This window comes from Calidris pugnax, unplaced genomic scaffold (genome assembly GCF_001431845.1).
Source record: "Calidris pugnax isolate Ruff unplaced genomic scaffold, ASM143184v1 scaffold153, whole genome shotgun sequence".
NCBI lineage: Eukaryota > Metazoa > Chordata > Aves > Charadriiformes > Scolopacidae > Calidris > Calidris pugnax.
The window spans coordinates 9,629,588-9,655,332 of NW_015090999.1; the positions used below are offsets into that span (position 1 = coordinate 9,629,588).

Genomic DNA, 25,745 nt, shown 5'->3' on the forward strand with positions numbered 1-25,745 from the left:
ATTACCTGACTTTTCTTTTTAACTTCTCATCAGAGTTTGTCCTGTCTTCCACTACTTGGATGGTTTTCCGTGCCCAAAGTGTCTGTGTCATATTATGGGAAAATGTCTACATATAAGATACTGAAAAACTGTTCTGTCTCTGTCCTTTCATCCCCAACCCCTGTGGGGGGGAAAAAAAAAACAAAACAGGTGTGCAAATCTCACTCCGGCATTCTTGGGAAAGGCTTGGCATTATCTCACTCGCCAACCATTTTGGAAGCTCTTGAAGGAAATCTTCCGCTGCAGGTACAAAGCAATGAGCAGTCATTTCTGGAGGATTTCATTGCTTGTGTACCAGGATCAAGTGGTGGACGACTTGCAAGGTAAAAAATCGGTGCGCTGCACGAATAAAACCATTGCTTCATAGTTGTAATGTTTCAGTTTTGCAACAAAATAGAACATGTTTAGTTATATGTTAAATTTCAAAATGTGTGCACTGTTACTTGCAGCTTGCTATAGAACTTTAATAGTTGCATCAAATATTAGTTAAGTAGAGCTATTTGACTGTATTGCTTCTATTAATATGTTAGGTAAAAGCATTTAAGTATTCAGACCACCTGCATCCCTGCTTAGCTGGAAGTCATTTTTGTACAAAGTAGGAATTTATCTTTTGGGGTTCTGCAAGAGTGTAATATTGTTTGTCTTTGACGTAGGTGGCTTCAGCCAGATTCATATGCTGACCCTCAAAAAACATCATTGATTTTGAATAAGGATGACATTCGATGCGGTTGGCCAACTGTTATTACTGTACAAACAAAAGACCAGTATGGGGATGTTGTTCACGTGCCTAACATGAAGGTAATTATTGTCATCTTGGCTGTTCTTACACTTCATCATGCTTTCTTTTAGTATTTGTTGTAGGTATTCCACAGAATACTCCTGTACAGGGCAGAAAGTGGCATTTGCAAATTCAGCGTAGTCAGACTCTCTTACCTCTAAATCCACAAAATTCTCAAGTTCTGTATGCCATGACATATGCCACCACCATTTCATGCATAAGTCAGATAAAATGTGTAAAGTGTGCTAATGTACTAGGGTGACAGAACAAGCCAAGATCCAATTTGCCCGCTTCTGATCCAGATTGAGCAGGCCCTGATGACTCACTCTGAAACCTGTGCGCTCATTTGGAAGGCTCTCTTCCCTACTTTGGGCATTTTCTATTGTGGGAAAGCTTAGCTAGACGTGTCAGACTGCGTGCTGCTTCCCAGGGAGTGCTCTGGGACGGGCAGAATTGATGCTAGCCTTTACTGATGACATGCAAAGTTGGTTGGGTGCTTCTCTCCTGTACATTTATGTTTTTCAGAGAAGCTGTACTTGGCTTTACAAAGTGTTAAGTGTAGGCAGCTGGATTTATAGCGAGTGGTCTAAGCACTTTTGTCACTGTACCTTATGGGATCTAAAAGAATGCGTGTGTGTGTATGTTTCCTCCCTAAATCATCTTCTGTATTCCATGTCTTATTGCAGGTAGAAGTCAAAGCTATTCCTGTTTCTCAGAAAAAAACATCTTTGCAACAAGAACAAGTTAAAAAGGTGCAACGGATACCAGGGAGTCCTGCAACAGCTGCCTCCCCTAGCAGCGACATGACCTTTGGGGGACTTCCTTCACCAAAGCTTGACTCCTCCTATGAGCCAATGATAGTAAAAGAAGCTCGATATATTGCTATTACAATGATGAAGGTAAGTTGCCAGCTCTCTAGCCATGTAACTATGCAATTCAGCATTCAAAGTACGTAAAGGTACGCAAAGGAGAAAGAAAAATGTATATTTCAGGTAGGTCGCAATCTAAAAATATATCTACTACAAATTACTTTCATTATATTTAACTTCAGCAGAAAACTAGGTGCATAAAAAGGGCCAATTGCCTAAACTCTAAAGCAGTTTAAAACTGAATTAGCATTTAAAAAGAAAAATTGTCTTTGATTTTGATTACACTGATTTAAAAACTAGTCTGAGTCAGGAACAATGAAAACAGCTATTGAAATGGCGGAGGGGAAGTCAAATCAGTGTTATCCATACAGAGTCGGAGTGTTGCAGTGAATCTGTATTAAAAACTGTTACTAGTGAACATAGGGAAAAATAAGAGCTCAGCATAGTAAAAAGACTGTATGATTGATTTGTGTGTCAGTGTATGAATATTAAACAACATCTGTTGAATCTGGCCACTGTCAAATGTATCAGCTCAGAGACTTTGCCAGCAGGAACTGGCCAAAGGTGGAAACTGAACAGTTAGTATTGATTTGTGTATATTTTTGGAACCCATGATATATTTACATATACATAACATGTTGACCCAGTTAAGAGATGTGACATGGTGCGTATAACTAGCGGTTAGACAAATTAATATGACATGATTAATCAGGACTTAGGGAAGGATAATACTTAGTCTAATCGATATGGACTTACTGGAGGAGAATCAGCAAACTATCATCTTTGAGAGTGTCCAGGATTGTTTTCTAGGGAGGATAGCGCTGCAGTAGCTACGTGTAAATAGGGTTATTGGCTACTAAATAGTGTCGTAATGGACCATTGAATGAGCTATGAAATAAACGTGGTGTACAACAAATAGTTTAAAAACTTGTTAAATCACCTGTCTGAAAAGATATTTAGAATAAGGGGGAGTGTATATCAAGTGTGGCGTGCTTGTTTAGTTGGTTTTTACACTTGGGGTACTCCAAAGATCACTTCTTGGCTTGATGCTACTTGGTATTTTTGCCAGTGACTTGAGGGGGAGCGGGAAATACATTCTTAATTCAAGACTGGAAGCCAGATGGGGTTTTTGATAACCATTGTCCCCAGACACCTGCTGCTGCTTTTGCAGTAATTGGTAATAGACTTGCTCACACAGATGTTACGGTCATAGACCTTGCAACGCATCAGATACTCTGCAGTAACTGACAGTGGAGCAAGTCAAGGTGTCCAGAAATTAATCTCAAGGTTTGATGGACCCTTTGAATGAGGAACGTTTGATGTTAGTTTGCTCATTTGTTAGTAGTAAGTATATTTATTATCTAAATATGAATGGACATGGACCTGATGGAGAGGGTCCAGAGGAGGGCCACAAGGATGATCAGGGGGATGGAGCACTTCTGCTACGAGGACAGGCTGAGGGAGCTGGAGTTGTTCAGCCTGGAGAAGAGGCAGCTCCGGGGAGACCTAATAGCGGCCTTCCAGTACCTGAAGGAAGCCTACAGGAAGGCTGGGGAGAGCCTGTTTACAAAGGCCTGTAGTGACAGGACAAGGGGAAATGGCTTCAAGCTGGAAGGGAACAGATTTAGATTGGAGATTAGGAGAGGGTTCTTCACTGTGAGGGTGGTGGAGCACTGGAACAGGTTGCCCAGGGAGGTGGTTGAGGCCCCTTCCCTGGAGATATTCAAGGAGAGGCTCGACGAGGCCCTGGGCAACCTGGTCTAGTTGGGGGTGTCCCTGCTGACTGCGGGGAGGTTGGACTAGATGACCTTTGGAGGTCCCTTCCGGCCTGGGCAATTCTATGATTCTAAATAATGGCCATTTAAAGGGAAAGATAATTTAAAGATACTTGTTTCATGTATGTATACATATGGATATACATTTGGAATTGGTTTCTGTGCTCAGTGCTTCTGGCGCATGTAAAATTACATTAGTAAGTTCTTTGCAAAAATAACTCTACTTTCTTTATTAGTGACTTTAATATAAATGATAACTGTTGATTTTGTGTTTGTTGAATTTAATCTGTTTATAGGCATATGAAAATTATTCTTTTGAAGAGCTACGCTTTGCTTCACCAACACCAAAGAGGTAAATGTTGAAGAATTGCTTTTTAATAGGGACTAAAATGAATTTGTCCTATCATTTCTGCTTACATCTGGAGTCACAAGACTTGACTGCCTGAATAATCTGGTCTAAAGGTGGAAACACTACAAAAATCATGTGTTACTTCAGTATCTTAAATTTAGAGATTTAATTAAATTTAGAATTTTAAATTTTATAATTTAGAGACTTATCTAAATTTAGTTATTTAATTTAATTTTGAATTTTAATTAATATTAGAGATTTTTCATAGATATTCTGTTTAAAATCTTTCATTCTTGGTTGTTTTAATGTTGATTCCTTATTTGTATTAGCTATTATTTGAGTATTTTCTTTCATCATTTCCTAGAAATGAATGTGGTATAGAGGTTTATAACTTGTAAATAATATGGAATTAGTACATTGAATGGGGAGAGGTGATATTTCAATGATCTGAAAGAAAAAAAAAAAGTGGTCCCAAACTATTACCTATTATTTTCAAAATGACAGTAATTGTTTAATAATTTTAATTGTTTTGTTTATGCCTAGACCCAGTGAAAACATGTTGATCAGAGTCAATAATGATGGTACATACTGTGCAAACTGGACTCCTGGAGCTGTTGGTCTCTATACCATCCATGTTACCATAGATGGCATTGAAATAGGTACTTAATTTTCACTATACTTAAGCAGAAGTTTATATTATATCCAGTTTGTATACTGATAAATGTCTTGGTGTTCGTAAGATTTAGTATTAAAGTTCATAGCAAAATCTAGCATCCAAGTTTTCGTTCAAAAGCCTTCTATCTAATTCCCTCTTCTTTCTTAGAAGAAAAAAGACCACGGCTATTCTCTACTTTAAATAGGAACATATTTGGGAAATCATGTATTTGTAATGTGGTTGGACTACAAGATTAAAAGAGTTTTGTATTCTCTACTCTCTGTTGCAAGAAAAATGTCTTTTTTCAGAGGCAAGAGAGATGTATAGTTAAAGGGGAAAAAAAACAACATTGAAGAACCTAGGAAAAGGGAAAATTGTTCCTTACCGTGCGGGAATAAATCATAGAATAGAATCATATGGGGTTGGAAGGGACCTCTGGATATATCCCTTTATATGTATTTTTAATTAAACTTAATTTTTGTTTGTTTATAGATGCTGGGCTAGAAGTGAAAGTAAAAGATCCTCCAAAGGGAATGATACCTCCTGGAACCCAACTTATTAAACCAAAAGCAGAGCCTCAGCCAAACAAGGTTTGGAGAATTGAAAAAAAAACAAACCCAAACACATACTTATATCTGGGTGGAATTTCAGTTTTCAAAGCATACTTTATTGTGTTATAGTGTATAGTGGTGCAGGATTTACGGATATTTGCAAATCACTTTAATGTGCTGAATGGAATGAAATTAATATACTGGATAATGTGAAAGATACTCATTCCATTTTCTTTCTGTCTATCCATTAATAAAACTGTTAGAAGTTCTACAGAAACTCCCTTAGTCTTGGCTTGTCACACAAACATTGTGCAGCAAGTTCTGCATTATTATTAGTTTTGGTTTTTTTTAGTTTTACTATGAAATGAATTGTACAAAAAACCCAAAATCAGTTTCTTTAGTGTTAACTTCCTTTCTTAAGACATCATGATTTTATTTTTAAAAGTTATCCCTTCTGTAGCTTTTGACTTCCTCATTTCACCTTACCATTCCACCCTGAGGGACTGAAGTAGACACAAATAACGGAGGAAAGCTGAAAGGTGGTGTGGCAGTGCTATAAGGAGAATGCCCAGATGAGGGAACCGTTTTCCACTTTCTCTAAGGCACAGAGGGAAAGGATATTACACAAGGCACTGAATCTCTTTTTTGTGGAATAAACCTGTATTAAACAATGTGGAATTCTGAAATACCACAAGGTTATCCTTCCTCATCTTATTGCAACTTCAGAGGTGGCTAAGAAATACGTGGTCACAAAAAGGATCAGGTGTTTGCCAACTTTTTACCTATACAGTGTGCCCTGGTTTATTTAGTTTCCAAATTTCTGAATAACCTAGAAACAGTAACTTTGTTGTACTATTCCCCAGTCTGTAAATGCATCCAGTATCTGCTTCTGCCATGAACAGGATTCTTTTCCCTGAACCCACACCTCAAAATAAAAATAATAAATTTACCTTTAGTTTCCACCCAATTTTTTTATCCCTCATTGCAATTTCTTTATCATTAAAAAAAAATTATTTAAAAAAAATAATTTTAGGCTTTCTCCCTTCTCTTGGAAGGAAGACTTCCTCATTACTTCATTATCTTAATAAAACTCCCAGTTCCTACTGGGTAAGATTCATCTCACAGAACTTATGTGATGATGAGCTTGTACAAAGATATCATTGTGGTGTTTGCTGTCACCAAAGTGGGACACAGATCTGGTCTAAGATGAGATAAGCTGCTGGATGGGAGTGCTTTCTTTCTTTTCAGTTACTACAGTTGGAATTGAGGTGACTGGTTCATACATAGTAGCTACATTTTGTTAAGTAATAGTCTTCATGACAGTTAAAAATACTTGGAAAACGTTAAGCCTCTGGTATTCCGAGGCATTTGCTTAGTGTTTAATTGTCTCCCTCTGCTATTCTACTTTCATGTCTCGTTTCTTGTTCCAAGCTGTAGTCTCTTTGAAAGAGAAACCATCTTTCTGTCCTGTATATAGTGTCTGTAGAGCCTGCCGCAAACATACACTAGACTTTTCATGGTAAATAATTTTATCAGTCTTCTTTCTTCTATGTTGTAATAAATCACGTAACAAACCAGGTTAGAATAATTCTTTGTGTTTGAACAGGAGTATTCTTTATAATATAGAAAGGTAATTATTGTACTGTGCTCCATGCCTCTGAGGCCAAGAACGCAGATTAGACATGTATCAGTCAGAGACAGTCCAATATACCAATATACCGTTGAGAAAAAGGGCTTAGTTGAGCCCTAGAAGCTGCTGCTGCTTCTTTGTCAGCCTGAAATTTCAGACAGTTATAACCAAAGGACACTAGCAGTGTGTTCTCAGGGGTGATGTGTTCTCAGCTAGGAACACCAAAATTTATTACTCAAACGTTACTTGAATCACAGGTTGAAAAATGAATATTATAATTATGATTTCTTCATTCTCTGTTATTTAAAGTCAGATAATAAAAATCTGGTTTTCCTGTCCATCCACGTTGGTAAAGGAGATTATCATAGTGATCTGTGTTCTGGAGTATATGACCCATAACTGCTGCCTCCTCACTGGCTGTGAAACTTAGATTAGCTAACTTGCAGGAAATATTATTTTCTACCCCTATCCTACTGAGGGAAACGTTATCTTTCAAGCTATGTAATGTAATTTGGGGTAGCTGAACCAACCAGAAGAAATTTAGCTGAGTTGGAAGGGCCAAAACTGGTGCCAGAACGATTTGTCATTAATACATTTTGACTGTTTCTTCTGTCCTTACATCAGTGAACAAATGGCTTGCATCAATTGCAGAAAAAAAACCAGACACCAAGCCCAAGAGGTCTGGGCAGGGGATGGCTTTCTGCATCCCTTCGTAGAAGGTTAACCCCCTTGTTAAGGCTGCTTTATCCTACACAACGCACCTTCCTGCGCTGCCAGGTGTAACTCTCTTCAGATTCACCAAATAAGAAGGCAGAGCACCAAAGCTCTTGAAAACTGCTGGAGAAGAACTAAGGGAGATGCACATGTTAATTGCAACGCCCTTCTGCATTAGCCACTTCTTTTAGTTGGAGTCTGGTTTGTGTGTGCTCCATGGAAGAACTGACTCTGGAGGTGTTACAGGACAGAGTTCCTGAACCGTTGTGCCATAGAGAAATATCCCAAGCAAAGAGGTGCTGTATCAGAAAGAAGACTCAGACAATTAAGTTTTTCATGATGATCATAAATGAGCACAAGAGGACTTTTCATCTCTTTTCTCTTGTATTTAGCTGCTGCAAAGGGGGAAAATGCTCTTTACAGGCCTGTGCATATCTACGTCTTGGTTGTGAGTCTTTCTTCCTCTAAATTATGCATCTTGGTTGTGAGTCTTTCTTCCTCTAAATTCAAGATTTTAATCAAACTAAGCCAGCCCATCATGTGATTTTCTGAAGTAACATTTTGGGGTAATAATGCAGGGACCCTAATTTGCAAGACTTGGCTTATAGGCTTTTTTATATTGAAAGGCACTCTCAGCAGTGATTCAACCTTCTATTTTTACAAGGACCTTGAAAGTCTTTGTTTTGCCTGTTGAGAGAAATCTAAATCCTTGGAGTAATAGGATTGTTAGTAAGCAAAACCTTGCACATTTCAGAGTAAGTTACATTTAAAATTCTTTACATGCTTCTGTGATTTGTTGTTTTGTGTTTTGTTTTTTTTTTTTTTTTTAAATTAGCCTTAATATGAATGCCACTTCTTAAAATGATTAATTTTTTTAGGGAAAAAAACAAACTAATTCATGCACTTTGCTGTTACATTTCATTACCTACCTTTTCCTGAGTTTATTCTTTCCATATCATCCCATGCTTTATGTTAAGTTAAAGGTTGATTCCATACTTCCCTTGATATTTTTTTTCTATTTTATGTGTGGAGTTTGAAAATAACCTTCCAAGAAAAAGGTTTTATACCACATGCATAGACTATATGCATTACTTAAAACCAGAGACCAGAAGGATGGCTTACGTTTGTTCTCTGTGGGACAGTTGCCTGATAATGTGTTTGAATGGTGAAAAAGTTATAGCAAGCAACAACTGGAAGATTTCGGAGGCTTGTAGTAAATCAAACTAGTAACAAGGAGCATCTGATCTAACTTTCCTGTGAGAAAGGGAGAAACTATTGAAATAGCTATTTGAAATATAAAATCAAGAAGTAGGAAGATCTGTTCTTCTTCTATTTTTAAATGGCTATTTAAACTCTTTAGTTAAGGAAAATATCCGAATTTTGGGCAAAAAGCTGACTAACCAGAATGTCATGGTTGTGCAAATGAGAACCGGTAATCCCAGATTGATCAGTTACTGGAAATACTAAATTGGAAAAGGTAAAACCCTTGAAACTTGTAAGAATGAATAAAAAGGGGTTGGGGGCAGTTTAAAGAATCAAAAGCTTGTACTGAATATTGTGTGGTATAACAGAGATCTTTCCGAGACTGAATCAGTGCACTTTTAAGATTTTTTTGGAACATGATGATTTTATGGGTTATAGTAAAGAAGTGCAGTAATACACAGCAGCCATGGGAAACTAGCAACAAACTGTAACTCTAAAACTGCCGTCTCGTCGCTAGCATTTCAGAATCTGTTAAACCTATTTCTTTTTACTCTGAGAGCTCTGTTCCAATTTTTTCTTCCTTACTGTCTTCCTTTGCTTCTCTTAGGTTCGCAAATTTGTGGCCAAGGACAGTGCAGGGCTTCGTATCCGTAGCCACCCTTCCCTTCAGAGTGAGCAGATAGGCATAGTGAAAGTCAATGGATCCATCACTTTCATTGACGAGGTAATAAGACATTTCTGTTGAAAATTGGGCTAAGATGTAAAGTTAATTCATGCAAATGTTTTTTTTTCATGTTCGGATGTACAACTTAAGAACATAAAAGTATAAATTGCAAAAATCTAAATATTTACTAATTTATTTTTTCAAGCTGTCATTTCCTTTTAATTTACTGACTTGAAAACCTCTATAACAAACTTTTGAGACTCTTATTTGAGGACACAAAATTCCAAGTGTTCATCTTATAATTTCTCTAAGGATTTAGCTGTTAATGACTTACTCTCTCAACTCTACACAAAAATTCAGATGTAGGTGTCATTTTCATTACATCTTTCACTTGCATTTCTGAAAGATCACTAGTTATTAGACTACTATGCATGTATTTTTCTTGCAATATAATTTCATATACAAGGAGTATTTTTGCAATTTACTAAGCTGTATCAGCAGTGGATAAACGGAAAGTGGGGAGCTTATGAAGGCTTGGCTTTCTTTCCTCTTTTTCTCTCAAAGCAACTCTTACTATTGCATGATCCGATTTAAATTTATCTTTGCACCTTGCCTTCTCAAAAGATACGCCTTCCATTGCTTTGAAATTCTGATTTTGTCGGTATTTCTCTTTACCTATCCCTACATTTTGTCAGGGTAGTGAAGATCATTACTTCCTTGCTACTATTGCCTGTTTGTCTGAAGTCTGCTGATCCTTACTGGCTACGGAACAGTTACAGGAGGGCATGGCTCGTTTTTGTTGCTTGTTTCCCATAGATCCACAATGATGATGGTGTTTGGCTGAGGCTGAATGATGAGACAATAAAGAAGTATGTTCCTAACATGAATGGTTACACTGAAGCCTGGTGTCTCTCTTTTAACCAGCATCTTGGCAAGAGCCTTCTGGTACCTGTTGACGTAAGTAAAAGGTGCCTTTGAAAAATATCCGAAAGTACACTCTATCCTCATTACAAGACTTTCTTTAATTAAGGCTGCAAATGAGTCCTGAGGTAAATAGTATTTTAATTACCAAATACTACCTTGTATGTGTTTGCATTGTTGAGGGCTATTGTGTAATGAGGGTGGAGTGTAGAAACATTTTTGAGGCTTTTTATGTTGAAGAAGCCTCTTTTCGTAGAACCGAAGCCCAAGTGCATGGACTGCTGTAACAGTGTGCAAAAGGATGAGATTGTGGTCTGCACCAGCTGTTTCTGATTCAAGATGTCATTGTCCATAAAGTAGCCTGCCAGTGTGGTGATTTCAGAAGAGGCTTGCAGCCTGCAGCGAGTCAATGCAATTGAGGCTTTTTCAAAAATACTTGTAAAGTCCTTTAGGCTCTCTTGGGTTTTGTGTATATTTTTTTTGTGAGTTTTACACCTAAATCCTTGAGTTATCAATTTATTAGTGAATCAAAGAATCCCAGAGCATCAAAGCTGAGTAAAAAAATAATTTATAAGAGTAAGCATAATTTATCTGGATAACCTTAATGGCGATCCCCATCACTACAGTTTGAAGGTTGCACTTTTTCTGTAAACAAGATACAGCTTAAAGGAAAGAAAAAAAGTATATTAGCTAAACCAGTGTTTCTCCAAAAATCTGTGAAAGAGCAGGCCTTTCTGGCTCATCACAGAATGTTAGAACTATTCTGCTTGCTAATACAGCTGTTTAGATTTGATTTGTCCTCTTGTATGAGTGAGCTGCTGCTGCAGTTGAAGACAGTATACAAATATTTAGCCATATTAAACACCGGCAGCCAGTAACATCACCCTATTCATGTTTTCCAGTCATAGACAGAGATACTCCCAGTTTCAGTAAAACTGGGCTGTTTGCTAGTAGCCAAATCTGGCAATTCATAAATTCCCCTGGCTGTAACCTGTGTTCTGGCTAACACTCTTACATGATGCAATTAGATCTTCTTCCTCTTCACCTTCTTGACTATAAATTATTTGTTGATATAACTCTGTGGATATTTCTTCTTATTTTGCAGAAGTACTTTAATACTGTATTTGGCAAGTAAATTATTGCTGTACTCAATCATCAGTCACTTGAACTCTGTGATGGCATGTTTATGCAGTTTGTTGTAGAATATAAGAAAAAATTAAAAAAATACAAGCTTTGCTTAAAATCTTACTCGTATTTTTGGCCCTAGAAATTGATACTCATTAGGAAATAGCTAATTTCACAAAACGTTAATATATGTATGCAGCAGTATCATAAGCCTGGATGGGTGTTATATTTTGTTAGATTTTATTTAATTTTTTCTATTCTTAGTGGTTTTTTACTTGCTGAGGGGAAAAGATTTGAGCTCAGTAGTCACTTATCTACTGGTTGGCACATTTCAAATGACTCTAGTACCCATTTCTAGAGAAGAACATACCCTGTGCTCTCTGAGAAAAGCTTGAAAGGAAATGGCTGTCATAAATAAATAAACTGAGTATTCAGTCTTGATAATATAATCTTGATAATTCAAATTTTATTTGAATAGGTCAGGTACAATTAAATTTGAAAAACAGCATTTAATTGTCATACATTTCACTCTAAATGCTTCTGTAAAGTTCCAATAAAATGTTAAAGATTTTTTTTTCTTAAACAGTGGCTGTGAATTAGTTTTGATACCATCTGAACTATAAGAAGTTGGTAGATATTACTGATTTTCTTCTAACCAGTTATATTGTGTCCTTAATGGCACAAAGGTGAAAGTCCTGTGTTTTCTTACCTTCTAATCAGTAAGCAGCCAGTAGCCAACGTAGCTAAAGTCTTAGAAAAGCAACTATCATAACAATGTAGCTATGCATAATAAGATGTGTTTTGAGCTACTTTCAGATGGAAGGTCTCTTTGAATCTCTCATATTTTTGAATTTTTGAAAGGACTTAGCCCTGAAGCTGTTTAATTTCATTATGACCATATTTAAGCATTAAGATTTGTTGGCTTGATTCATAATAATAAGAGGAAAAAAGGAAAAAAACGTTCCCTAACATTTTCTTTCTTTCTTAAAGGCCACAAAACAAAAGTCAAGGTTCAGTGGCTTACTTTTGAATGACTTAGTCTTTAATGGTTGCTGTCATAGCATTATGCACCACACAACTTGATGAAATTCAATAAACTCTTTCGTAAGCTCCTAGTTTTTGTAACTTAGCTTAAAACTCTTTTTCCTGCTGAATCTTGATCACATACAGTGATACTGCTTTCTTAGTAGAAGGTTTTAGAGTAAAATCTCTTTTAAAGTGATAACTGATTTGAGAGTATTCAAAAATATGTCTGTCTGTCTCTAAACTGTCCAAGAAAATTATGTCCCTTCTTACTGCAGAGAAGGTTGAACTAGGTGACCTTTAAAAGGTCATGATATTCCAACCTAAACTATTCTATGATCTTTGAAAAGAACTATATTTTTATTAAGCTTTCAAATTTTATCATGCAGTCCTCTAGGGGTGAATGATTTGTGCAGCAAAAGATGTTCAATTGAGCAATAAATGCTGTAGATGAAATTGAGCAGATGTGGAATATTTCACACCCTTTTCTGTTTATTCGGGTAACTAAATGACATGATGGGCAGAATGTAATAAAAAAAATCCGTCAATATACAAGATTTTTAGAATCCAAAGCTGTTCTACCAGTATTGGCTTCAGAAGAAGGCAAATGTCTCTCGTGTGACTGAAAATACAAATGGAAAATCAAGTAGCTAAATTAGTCATCGTATTCCCTGTTCAAATGAATGTCATGTTACTTTTATTATACTCAATTTTTATTCAACTTACACATGTGCAGACTTGGCAACTCCAATTACGTTACTCTGTCACATTTAAGCATACAGGCTTTTTCTAATCATCCCTTAAGTAAATAAAATCTCTCAGTGAATTTTGTAAAATATAATTAAGGTATTTTTTTTCAAGAAAGTTTGAATTCTTCTGTTTCAGCACTGTATTAATAGAACAGTGAACACGCCAAAAAAAGGTAGAATTTTTCAGCCTTTTGTCCTCTTGGCATATATATTGTGTTTACATTTTAACCATATATTTTATGATAAAGCAAATATTGAGTATCTTAAATCTCTTAAATACACTATTTCTCTATGGTTTGACCAAAGCTATTATATTTAAAGAAAAATGATCACAGGAAAGCAGAGATCTATTGTAGCTGCCATACTATTTATTTGAGCTGTGGTCATTCACCTTAAGAAAAGCTGTGCCGTCAAATTCTTTCATGAGGGGCTGCCATAGAATCACAGAATGGTTTGGTTTGGAAGGGACCTCAAAAATCATCTAGTTCCAACCCCCCTGCCATGGGCAGGGACACCTCCCACTAAAGCAGGTTGCTCAAAGCCCCATCCAGCTTGGCCTTGAACACTTCAGGGATGGGGCATCCACAACTTCCCTGGGCAACCTGTTCCAGTGTCTCAGTACCCTCATAGTAAAAAATTTCTTCCTGAGATCCATGTAGCCATTGATCTAACACTGAGCATCCAATCCATTGAAGGTAGTATGATTATGAGACTATGAATTTAATAGATGCTGATTTTTGGGTTTGAGTATGAGTCATAAGAGATTGCTGTTTTCCTTCTCTGGTAGTTACTTTTCTTCCTGTCTTGTGACATGAGGAGAGGCTCAGGGAAGACCTTACTGCTCTCTACAGCTGCCTGAAAGGAGGTTGTAGCAAGGTGGGGGTTGGTCTCTTCTGCCAAGTAACAAATGATAGGACGACAGGAAACGGCCTAAAGTTGTGTCAGGGGAGGTTTAGGTTGGATCTTCGGAAAAATCACCAAAATTGCCTCTTCACCAAAGGATTATCAAACATTGGAACTGACTACTCACAGAAGTGGATGAGTCACCATGCCTGGAGGTGTTTAAAAGATGGGTAGACATGGTGCTTAGGGACATGGTTATGTGGTGGTTTTGGCAGTGTTAGGTTGATGGTTGGACTCGATGATCTTTAAAGATCCCTTGCAACCTAGACAACTGTAAATTTTTGAAAAAATACTTCTGACAGAGGGTGTTACATATAGGGACAGTTACATATGCATGATTGCACATAGTACTTAGCAGAAAGGTACATACAGCAGAAAACAGTACACACTAGGGAGAAATAGGATTTTACCTTGTCTAAGTTCTGGAACTTGACTTTTAAAAATAATATTCTGAATACATTTTTGTTACTTCATTTTAAATATCAAACTTTATAGGGAATATTGTACCCTACTGCCCAGTTTTACTATTACGTTCACCAACCACCATAGGCAAACAGGATTGAGAACCCGCAAATTTTTTTAAACCACTGTAGCAGTGGAAGAAAGAACCAAAAGTAGTTATGTAGACTGCAGTGTTTGATCACAGAACCTCACAAAGCTGAATGTTCTGTGGAGGCATCGAAGGACATTCACAGTAGATTTCTACCATTGCTTTAGGCATGGAGCAATTGGAGAGTAAGACTGTGGTGGGTAAGGTGTCAAGATGGTTGTTTTAGGTAAGCCTTAGTTTTGAAAAATAATTAATTGAGATTTTAAATGCTTCTTAATGGTCTGCTAATTTTTGGTCACGAAATGAAGTAATTAGTATTTAATTTTTTGATTTCTGAAACTTAAACTGTATTGGAAAAAAGTATGAATTCCTGAAATAATTTTTAGTTTTTTGGAAGGGAAGGCTTGAAAGGAAAAAATGAACTAAACCTACAGATGGTAGTATAAGGTCTCCATATAAAGCTTGTGTGTAGTAGTTTCTTCAGAATCAAAACTTAATTCTCAGATGCATGACTGATCTGGCATATGGTGTGCTCATAGCCAGGAACATCTCAAGTTCCCAGAGCAAAGGGAACTCAGTTTGATCTGCATGGTACTGTGAAGCCAGCATGGTCCCACTTCACTGCTGTTGGTTTCTTTTTTATGTTTTATACATACAGCTCTACAGCATACAAAAGCAGATATTTGAAACTATATTTTTAGGTGTGGATGTTTCTCTGTACAGTAGAAGTCCATCACAAAATATGAGATACACTGCAAAGTAATATCAATAGTCCATTAAACTACATTGGATGCCTATGAAGTACGCTCTTATCAGGCAAATGTAGGCTTTTAATAATTGTCATAGTTTTATGCCAAATTGATAAGAAAGACATCACTCTGCCAGTCTTCCTATATAACACCTTCCCCAGTGCCCTAAAACATATCTCACTATGTGCATTGCTACCTCTTTCAATTTTGGGTAGAGGTACTAAATTCTAAAGAAGTGCTGGTATTTGGTCATTTCCCTGGTTTTGTCAAAGTTGCAGATTGTTTGTATGACAAATTTGATGTAAGAAGTTTTGCAAACAGTATATAGTTAGATGATTTGCTTCTATCACGGGATACAAGCATGGTTTTACTTACTCTTAACGTGTTAATGTTTTTTCAAGGAACACAGAGGCGCAGGCCAAGGGTGTTTTGTACTGTTTCTGCTTAAAGGGGTTCATTGCCTTTTCTTTTAACTACTGTTAAATTTTAATGTGACTTCTGTTCAAGGATTTCACTTGGTTCCCCTGTCAGGATGGGGATAGGAAATGATTTTGATACCTCTCATCATACAGATAAAATTGTTACTTTGCCAAAGGGATTCTGTTATACCGATTATTAATGCTACTGTATATGTACTATTAATGTTTCATTTGACAGGAACAGCAAAAATGTCTTTGAAATTAGTAGAAACCAGTTTATGGAGAAAAGATGGATTCTTTTTCGTGTCTTCGTGATTAAAAAATGCTGTCCTAGCTGTTCTGTGAGAGGAGAAAATGCACAGAAGAGCAGTGCTCATCTCTATAGTACAGGCAATTGGTTATAGAATTAGTGAAGTCTCTCTGGCAGCTCTATTTGGTCTATGATCATTCACAACAAACTACTAAACGCACTGTTTATTTTATAAAACTAATGAAATCTTAGCAATCGTTCTCCTTGCAGCACTCTGTGAAATGATTGGCTCTGGTAAAGGGCGCGATTTTGATGTGCAAAGCAGTGAAATCATTCTGTGCAAGTGAATTGCTTTCAACAACAGCGAGCTTAGCCCTTCTGCATATTGTCAGTTCTGACTTGGTGACTAAAAGTCCATGTGCAGTTGTCTTTGCAATAGTTGAAATTATCTTTCAGAACAGCAGACCGTCTTGCTATAAAACTGTGGTTTGTGGTGGAACCAACTATCGTTTCTTTGTAGCAGAAGTGTGGGGATTTTCTGTGCCTGAACTCTCGAGCTTTTTAAGAAATGTCTGGCTCTTAATTTCAGTAAATGGCATGACACACTACATCCATTTCGAGCTTTTGACGTACAAAACTGGTTTTGTTTAATGGATGATTTGCCATGGTGAGCAATGGACTCAGGTGACTTGATTAGGAAAACAAAACTTTCCCCTTTTGCAAAACGTTCTACCAGTAAACTTACTTGTGGAGAAAGTTTGCGTTATAGTACCTCAAGCTTCTTCCTCCAGTGTTTCTTTGTTCCTGTTTCTTTGTTGATATATGTCTTTTTTTTTTTAAACTTTGTTGCTCAGAATGTCTTTAATGCTAGCCAAGGAGTAAGGGATTTGGACTTTTTTTCATGGACTTCCAAAGCTTTACCCCCTAAGGTGAGTGTAAGTGACAGGAACAGTCACACTGTATCTCGTGTTTTCAGATTGTACCTTATGACTCAATTTGACACTAAATATTCTTTGAAGTCTATTTTACTTTGAATTATTTTACAGGAAATAGCAGATTTGCATAGAATGCTGTATCTGTGTGTCTTCCTTTAGGATGAGAAAAAAATGCCAGGGCAGATTATTGAATTTTCATTAATTCGTTCCTTTTTTTTAAAAAAAAAAAAAAAAAAAAAAACCAAATTAGAAATTCAGAGAGATGACCTAGTAACACCATAAAGACTTTCATTTCTCTTTTTGATGCAGAATGTACTAGTGAATTTTTTTTCTCTATTACTGGAGGGTACACATTAAGTTGCAGCATTTAATAAGACGGTATTTGTATGAAGAAAGCAACAAACAATACATACTCAGCCCATTCTTAATCTTTTAAAGAAATTATACAGTTATAGGAACAATTTATGTTACGTGCAGTTAAGCAGTTTAAATTATCTACAGAGGTGCTTGTCTAAGTCTCTTTGCAGCCCTATAGATGTTGAGATTGAGTGTTTTTTCATTTGAACTTTGTAATGAAGATGACACTCAGCGTTGTGCATACTGGTTTAGAGATTTAAAAACTTGTTTTTCACCAAGTCTTTTTCCTCAAAATAGCAAACTTCATTGTTGTACCAAGACATAGACAATGTTTAAACTGTCCATAAAACATACAGAATTATATTTCCTTGAGCCAAGTTTATCTCAGCTTGCATTAACTTGCTTTGAAAGTTACATGTTTACAGAACAGATTCATTTTTGTAGAAATGCCTTTTGGAAAGACTGCTGTTTACTCTGGACATTGTGCCCAGACTTCAATATGAAAAACCCGAAAATGGGATAATTAAAGAGATCAGAGGAAATTGCAGTAATTAAAAAAAAAGAGATCAGAGGAAATTGCAGTAATTAAAAAGGAAATAACATAAGCAGAACTTTGGTTTTAAACTGATAAAAGAAAGTATTTTTAACACAGCAGGAATTGAAGTCATGGAAGGTTCTGTTACAGGAGATTGTGGAGGCAGAAAATATCAGCACATCCAGAAGAAATTAAACAAATTTATAGAAATCAGATTCAAAAAGGAAATAACATAAGCAGAACTTTGGTTTTAAACTGATAAAAGAAAGTATTTTTAACACAGCAGGAATTGAAGTCATGGAAGGTTCTGTTACAGGAGATTGTGGAGGCAGAAAATATCAGCACATATATAAATTAAACAAATTTATAGAAATCAGATTCATAAACAAACACTACAGAAAACAGGGCATACCCTCTAACATCCATAATAAAAATAATTTAAATGCTGTTGGTGTATAAGGGATAGACCACTACTAAAGACTTGAGTGCTACTTCTAAAGGTCATCTCCTGTTGACATTGCTGAGGTCAATATACTGGATTAGGGGAACCACTGGCTTCATCCTGTAGGGCGTTACTTAGTTCTTAAATTTCAGGTGTCCTTTTAAAAGCACCTCTTACTTGTATTATAAGCGTAATAGAGTTCGCTCCTGCTTCTCACTTGCTTTCTTCTGATATAAATGTGCGTTACGTTACTCCCATCCCTCATATTTTTCTTTGCAATAGCCTTTTAATTAAGCTATGGCTAGCTGAAAAATCTGTGCTAATATATTTCCTCTTCTTTTAGTAACTACCAATTTTTCTTGGTAGGAAACTCAAAAACTGTTTTCTCGTTTCAGATTTGGGTAAATATTTCATCTGTAATTGGTATCAGGTGAAAAAAATTTGCAGACTGTTTTTATTGTCATAGTGAAAATAATAAATATGCACTAGTATTTACATGTGCATTTAAGAATCTCTGGTGTTGCTGTTACTCTGTCATAATTTTACCTTTACTCTAAATTAAATAATGTATTCTAAATGTGAAATCAAAAAAGAAGCGTATCATTTGGAAAGAGATAATATTTGAATTCTTTTTATGTAGCCCCAGTCTTTTTCACAACATTTCATAAGTACAGCAGGAAGAATGAATATGTATCCTGATAAATGTCAGTATGAAACAAGGTTTAGTTAAACACTTAGAATAAAGAATTTGTCTTTAGCGGCAGATAAGAAATATTCCTTTTATATAAATGGTTACTTTTATACCAGTTTTTTGTTTCAAGAATAATATAATGACTTTTCAGATAATGTGCAATTTGCTAGTAGTTAGTTGGTTATCATTGAACGCTAAAATTAGCACTGTATCTAGTATCTCTTTTAGCTCTTAAATTTAGCTACTGTAGTCTTGAAATAAGTATTATCTAAAGAGTTCAAAGGTCTTACTAATAGGTTTTATTCTGTTTGTTTTGCCTTTTTTTTTTTTTTTTTTTTAACTTCTCAGGAATCTAGGTCTAATACTGATGATTTTTTCAAAGACCTAAATTCACACTGCCCACAGGAAGCAGTGATGCAAGAACAAGACGTGCCATTCCTTCGAGGTGGACCTGGAGTGTACAAGGTAGTGAAGACTGGCCCGTCAGGTCACAACATCAGAAGCTGCCCTAACCTTAGAGGTATCCCAATTGGAATGTTAGTTCTGGGAAACAAAGTCAAGGCAGTGGGCGAGGTATGGATCCTTGTAGCTTCAGTTCATGTCTTCATAGATACCAGTATATAACAGTAATAAGCGCAACAAAAGAACAGGTTTGCTTTTCCAACCTTCACAATAAATACTAACCTTTGAACTTGGTTTATACTATAAATACTAATGCAATTATGTCTTTTGCCTTTTAGATGTGTGCATTGATTGGAATAATGTTAAAATTGTACTGCAGTTACCTATGCTTGCTTATATATTTCTGTTACAGTATTTCGCAAAATGATGTTTCTTGTTCTACTTTTTTGTTGTGTTCTTTGAAAGAATTTTGTTTCATTGAAAAAAATGTTTTCCTAGGACCTAACCAATTAACAAATTATTCTGTTTCTCTGTATTCATTGTATTCATTTGTTCAGTTGCTGAACTGTTGTTACTGTTCCCGGTTGTCCAGCTGTGGTGTTTTATGGTTAAGAAGGGCTTAAGGATGAAGTGTGTCATGCTATTTCCTAAATATAATGTCAGGAACAAAATTAGTACGCGTACAAACTTTTCGTATATAACTTGGTATTACAATTCTACCGTTGCAGCTACCAATAAAAAGGCATATTTTGGTGAATATCTCCTTCAAACTTGTTTGGATGTTCTAAAGTTGTGGTGTTGGTGTTTTGCTTCTCCTGAACATAAGCAGGTCTAAGATTTTTTGGAAATACACCTAAGTGTAAATGTGCCATAAATAGTTTTGGTCCTACAATCTGCCTCAGCCTGTGGCCTTAATTTAAGAAACTTTTTTTTTTTCCAACATTTGCATTGTAATAGAAAGATTGGAATGAGTGTGTTTTTCAGATACTATAATAAGATAATAATCATGCTACTGAATTACCTGAAAAGTCATTAAATTGTGCTTTTTTTATCTGTGTGCATCAGGTGACTAATTCAGAAGGTACATGGGTGCAAATGGATAAGAACAGCATGGTAGAGTTCTGTGAAAGTGATGAAGGCGAGGCGTGGTCGTTAGCTAGAGACAGAGGTGGAAACCAGTACCTTCGACATGAAGATGGCAAGTTGTTTTGTTTTGTTTTTTTAAATTAACTTAGAAAAAAAATAAGCAACCTAAACAGGACAAATAAATAAAGAAGGAACTGAGTTTTAAACGGGCATAACATTAATTTAGAATTTTCATTTGAGTTACTTTACACTGTTGGACTTCAAAGTTGTTCTTTAAGTGTTTTTAAAAGAACAGTTAAACTATTTCCCCATGTTTTCTTCTGTACCATTTACGAGTCACATTTTAACCATCCTTCTTTTAGCCATGGGCATCTTTTTTAAATAAGTAATTGTGAATTTTTTTAGCTTTCTTTGATTTACTTAATGTCTCCGAAAATCAGAGCAGAATGAATTATTTATGTTCGTTTTGATTTTAAGTTTGTTAATTCTGTAACAGAGCATCCTGTTAAAAACCTGTTACCATGCTTTTTAGCACCGTATTTAAAATTAACATCAAATTAGTTAATTATTCTAGTTAGCAAAGTATGATTGCATTCTCTTAAAATGCAAAATTTCTGTCCTGATAATTCATGTTCAGATTGGGTAAGACGTAGAAATAATAAAATAAAACATAAAATGTTAGGACACAGAAGTTTGTTCTTGCCCTGCCGGTCACCTCCCATCATCCTTCTAATTGATCTCCCTCTAAACAGGGTATCATTACTGATCTAAAATATCTTTCACCCCAAATGCTTTGTATGAGCACCTTGAGTTATTCTGAAACTGTTACTTCTTTAACAGATAGCCCACCTGGATGAGTTCTCCTGTGCAAGATTATGGGCTGCTTATATTCCCTTAAAAGATGAGACAGGGAGTGATCTGTCAGTATTTATAGTTCTGGAGGAGATCAGCTATCCAACCCTCCCTGTCAGTACAGATTTGAGCTAGATCAGGTTGCTCAGGCCCTTGTCTAGTTGACTTCTCACTATCTCTAGCCTCTCTGGACAACCTGGACTGTATTTGACTCCCCTTCAAGGTGAAGAGTTTTTCTAATACCTAATCACAGTTGCCTGTGCTGCAACTTTTGTTTTATTTTCTCTTGTCCTATCACTGTGAACTGATAGGACTCTGGCTTCATCTTCCCTGGGCCCTTTGATTTAGGTAGTTGAAGGGAGCAATAAGATCTCATCTTAGGTTTCTCTTTTCAAGGCTGAACAAACCCAGGTCCCTCAGCCTCTCCTTCGACGTTGTGTGCTCTACTGCCTTGACTGTCTTGGTGGCCTCCCCTGAACTCATTTCAGTCTGTCTTCTGATGGGCAGCCTGTAACTGGACACAGCAGCCCAGCTGTCCAGTGTGTCCCTCTTGTCTTTCTAATGTCTGGTAAAAGTTCCTCTGGATCTTCATTGGCATGATTTTGTTATGGATATTCTCAGAAACAAACATTTAAGGTTCTTTCATTGATTATAAAATTTTGGTAGAGTTCCCTAGAGGCTGGTTTGTTCCAACTCATTTGAAGAGTTATTTTCTTCAAGCCTTCTCTTTTCTTTTTTTCTTCAACATACTTTTCTCTGTTTTCTGAATAAATCTCAACACCTTCAATTTACAATGTTCCCAGTCCATTTATGGGATCTAATGCATCCGTTTTCCAAAAGGTGTCTTCATGGTAGACCTCACCCTCAGCAGTCATATTCTGCTTGTGTTTTTATGTTGTACTTACTGTCAGCCTCTTATTTGTTCATCATAACAGACTCTCTGCCCTCTTTCTGCTTTTCATGTTTTGTGCTGAAAATCATTTCACACCTAGATACTCTGATAATTATGATCAGATTACCATATTAAAACAAAGTAATTCCTTGCTAATATGTAAGTGTTTCTTGTGGGCTACTGCTGCTTGACTTCAACATATGAAACGTTCTGTGAAGAAGGGGAGTAACCAAGAGTTTTTCATAAAATGTATAAATTGTGAAGAAAAAAGTGTTTACTTACCATTTAGCACAGCATCTTTTTTGAAGTCAGAGAGTCTTTATTTTTAGTTATGTCTGATAATGTCAAGTTGCAAGGTGCTCAAAGAGCCAAAGTAGATTCTAGAAACTAAGTAGTTATTAATTGGAACAATACCGTACTGTTGAAAGTACACATATTCAGTAATAGGCTTGGTAACTTCATCATTTTCTATCTCAATATGAAGCTGTTTGCTTTTGCAGTAGAAAATAATTGCTCTGAAGTTAATAAATTAAGCAGTGTGCAAAAACTTCCATTCAAGAATACTTGTTTTAAAGAGTAGATATAATGTGCATTTAAGTCACTTGATGGTATTCTGTGTACCTTAAATAGTCTTTTCCAGCTTCAGTAATTTATTTATTTCATCCTTTCTATATGGAAAGTGATTTCTCAAGGTATATATGTGCTTTAAGACAGAATTCCCAACTTCAGAAGAATTTAAATAAGACTCTTGTTTGAAGATCCATCTTCAATCTCTTGATACTTAATGTATGTGTACAGAGGTATGTCTTCAAGTATATTGGTGTTCTCACAGAAGAACAGAAATGCAAACTCCAGGCTTTGAGGACAGAACTCTGTAGTGGGATTTTTACACTCCAGTGCATTGGGATACCATCTCAGAACATTCTGATGCAAGTCCTATGCCTCAACATGCCTGGTTTTATTTATTTCTAGATCAGTCTCTTTTTAAAAAAAAGGTAGAATGAAGATAGATGTCTCCTGTGCATCTAGCTAAAACAGTTTCAGTAGTTATTGGTGCAGTTACAGAAATACTTCAATCTATTCGATGTTCCTAGCCCATGTCAGTACTAAGTAAATCTAATGAGCTTAAGCCACATCTGAAAATTATTTAAACTGCTTTTGTCTGCCATGAAATTAATTAGGAATACTCTGTCTTCAGTGTCAGTGCTTTTGCTGGAGGGAAATAATTAGCATTTGGAGGAGCTCCAACTAGATTTGCAACTGTCTATATTTTTATCCATAAATAATACCATTTTTCAGATTGCTTTTGTATTTTCACTATTTAATAAAATTATAATTAAATTCTCAGAAAGAAGTAGAATTCATCAGAGACAGAGCAAAAGACATACTGAATGCCCAAGTCTGTAGGCAGATATCCGAATACTTCAGCTGAAACACTACAGCAAGATCTAGAGTTGCCTATAATTCGGAAAATTCTAGATTCTTTCTTTTTTTAAATTGAGTTTAAATTTCAAATGTTCTCTCTGATATGTTTTGGTTTTTGTTTTGTTTTGTTTTTTAATTTGCAAATGTGTGTTCTATAAAAGTTCATACTGTGAAATGCAGTTTTGGCCTAAGATACAATTTCCTAAAAATGCCTCTTAGAGGAGTTGTAATTTTTTTTAAATTGAATCCACATTAACTTCAGTATATTTATAAAAGGAAATGTTCAAGGTGACAACCTGAGCTTTTAACCTGCATTTGGAAGATTTCATGTGAATTGTTTCTTGTAACTTACCACTTGGAACAGTATTTCTGACCACATGAATCATAGAATCATAGAATTGGGTAGGCTAGAAGGGACCTTCAAAGGTCATCTAGTCCGACCCCCCCGCAGTCAGCAGGGACACCCCCAACTAGACCAGGTTGCCCAGGGCCTCGTCGAGCCTCACCTTGAATATCTCCAGGGAAGGGGCCTCAACCACCTCCCTGGGCAACCTGTTCCAGTGTTCACCACCCTCACAGTAAAGAACTTTTTCCTAATCTCCAATCTAAATCTGCTCCCCTCCAGCTTAAAGCCATTGCCCCTCGTCCTATCACTACAGGCCTTTGTAAACAGGCTCTCCCCGGCCTTCCTGTAGGCCCCCTTCAGGTACTGGAAGGCTTCTATTAGGTCTGCCCGGAGCCTCCTCTTCTCCAGGCTGAAGTCAGAATGTCTCCCTAAATCCAAATAGTCAAGTGGATTCTGTGTCTCATTTGTCTTGGCTCTCTTCGGTTGTTAGGGATAATGTGAAAGACCCCAAATTTGCTTTAGTTGGGATGTCTTTTTAGAACCATACAGAAAGCAAAACTGTAGTACTCCGTATAAGATATGAATAAATCTGAGGGGAAAAGCAGTCTTACGTCCTGTGAACTAATTTAGATGATAGCCAGGATTAAAAGTTTATTGATTCTGAAAACTGTCTTTTCTCCACCCTGCTTTGTCAAATGCCTTTAACGATTGCTGTCCAAAGAATAGACATTGAATGATGTGATGGTACTGGAAAAAAAAAAGTGTCAAGCCTCTTCCTAAGTGGCATATGATGGCAAAGCTGGCACCAACTTGGTCAAACACAAAACAGTCTGTGTGGTTTGAAGTCTTCCGTCTTTTTGTTTAGAGCCTGAGCTCTGAAGAAGGGAGATATGCTTTTCCTTCTGAAGAAGAATTGAGTAGAGTGGTAGCATGCTATCTGTGGAAAAAACAATATTGCTTCTTTGCCTTGTGACTCACCTTTCCAGTGTAAAGCAGTTGCTAAGATGGTCTAATTCTGAAGTGATGTGCTTTTTTTACAGAGCAAGTCCTCCTAGATCAAAATGTTCAGACTCCTCCCCCAAGTCCTTTTTCAATACAAGCTTTCAGTAAGGGGACAAGCTGTAGTAATGGACAAGGGTTTGATTATGGCCTTGGAAATAACAAAGGTATGTTTTTACACTCACATTTTAAAAAAATATGTCTTTCTTAACTTTGCTTATGTTTTTGTTCCTCATTTCCTGTTCTTCTAGGCACTGTCAGGTGTCCTCCCAAAGACATAAGCAGTAGTGCACTGGATTGCAAGGGGTTTTACAAAGCATGTAGTTAGTGTTGTAACTGCTTTTTTTCTCTGCTCTAGTTTCACTCAGTCTAAGTACTCTGTTTAAGTTACAGTTGAGGCTTTCTATACTGGTAGGCACAAAACTGTAATGCAGAAATGAAAAAGACATAGTTGTAAAACAAGATACGAAAATTATTTGATTTAGAAAGCATGGATTTTAAAATGATCAGAAACATTTATAAACACTTCTCATCTGTCTTGACATTTTTAAGTGCCTTTAATGGAATGACAAGATAAAAGGATGCCATTTGAGATTTAAGTTGTAAACCTGAAGTCACCTTTCAATCACATAGGTACCAGTTACAAATGCCGGGAAATAACTAAAAGTTTGTTAATTTTACTGGCGTAAAATAATTGTTTCTTTTAACTATGATTTATTTTGTTGGCAAGATGTAAATATATATAAGCCATCACAGTAAACTCAAACTGCGTGCCTTCGTTCGTTGATTAGATCTAGAAGGTTTAATAATACGGAAGGGAGTTTTGCTGAGGCAGGTGTCCTTGAGAAATATTACTGAAACAAGGAG

The 25,745-nt window shown here is 36.3% G+C and overlaps 1 protein-coding gene across 1 annotated transcript in view; it reads left to right on the forward strand.

The window, feature by feature from the left end:
- LOC106895870 (E3 ubiquitin-protein ligase MYCBP2) overlaps window positions 1-19,356 on the forward strand; it is a 150,439-nt gene extending 131,083 nt beyond the window's left edge. Inside the window, exons 45-54 of the mRNA XM_014955519.1 lie at window positions 190-362; window positions 693-837; window positions 1,504-1,716; window positions 3,758-3,813; window positions 4,354-4,469; window positions 4,958-5,055; window positions 9,171-9,287; window positions 10,044-10,195; window positions 16,771-16,845; window positions 19,225-19,356. Coding sequence (XP_014811005.1) covers window positions 190-362; window positions 693-837; window positions 1,504-1,716; window positions 3,758-3,813; window positions 4,354-4,469; window positions 4,958-5,055; window positions 9,171-9,287; window positions 10,044-10,195; window positions 16,771-16,798 — 1,098 coding nt within the window. The 3' untranslated portion in view covers window positions 16,799-16,845; window positions 19,225-19,356. The remainder of the gene's footprint in view (window positions 1-189; window positions 363-692; window positions 838-1,503; window positions 1,717-3,757; window positions 3,814-4,353; window positions 4,470-4,957; window positions 5,056-9,170; window positions 9,288-10,043; window positions 10,196-16,770; window positions 16,846-19,224) is intronic.
- Window positions 19,357-25,745: the final 6,389 nt, after the last annotated feature.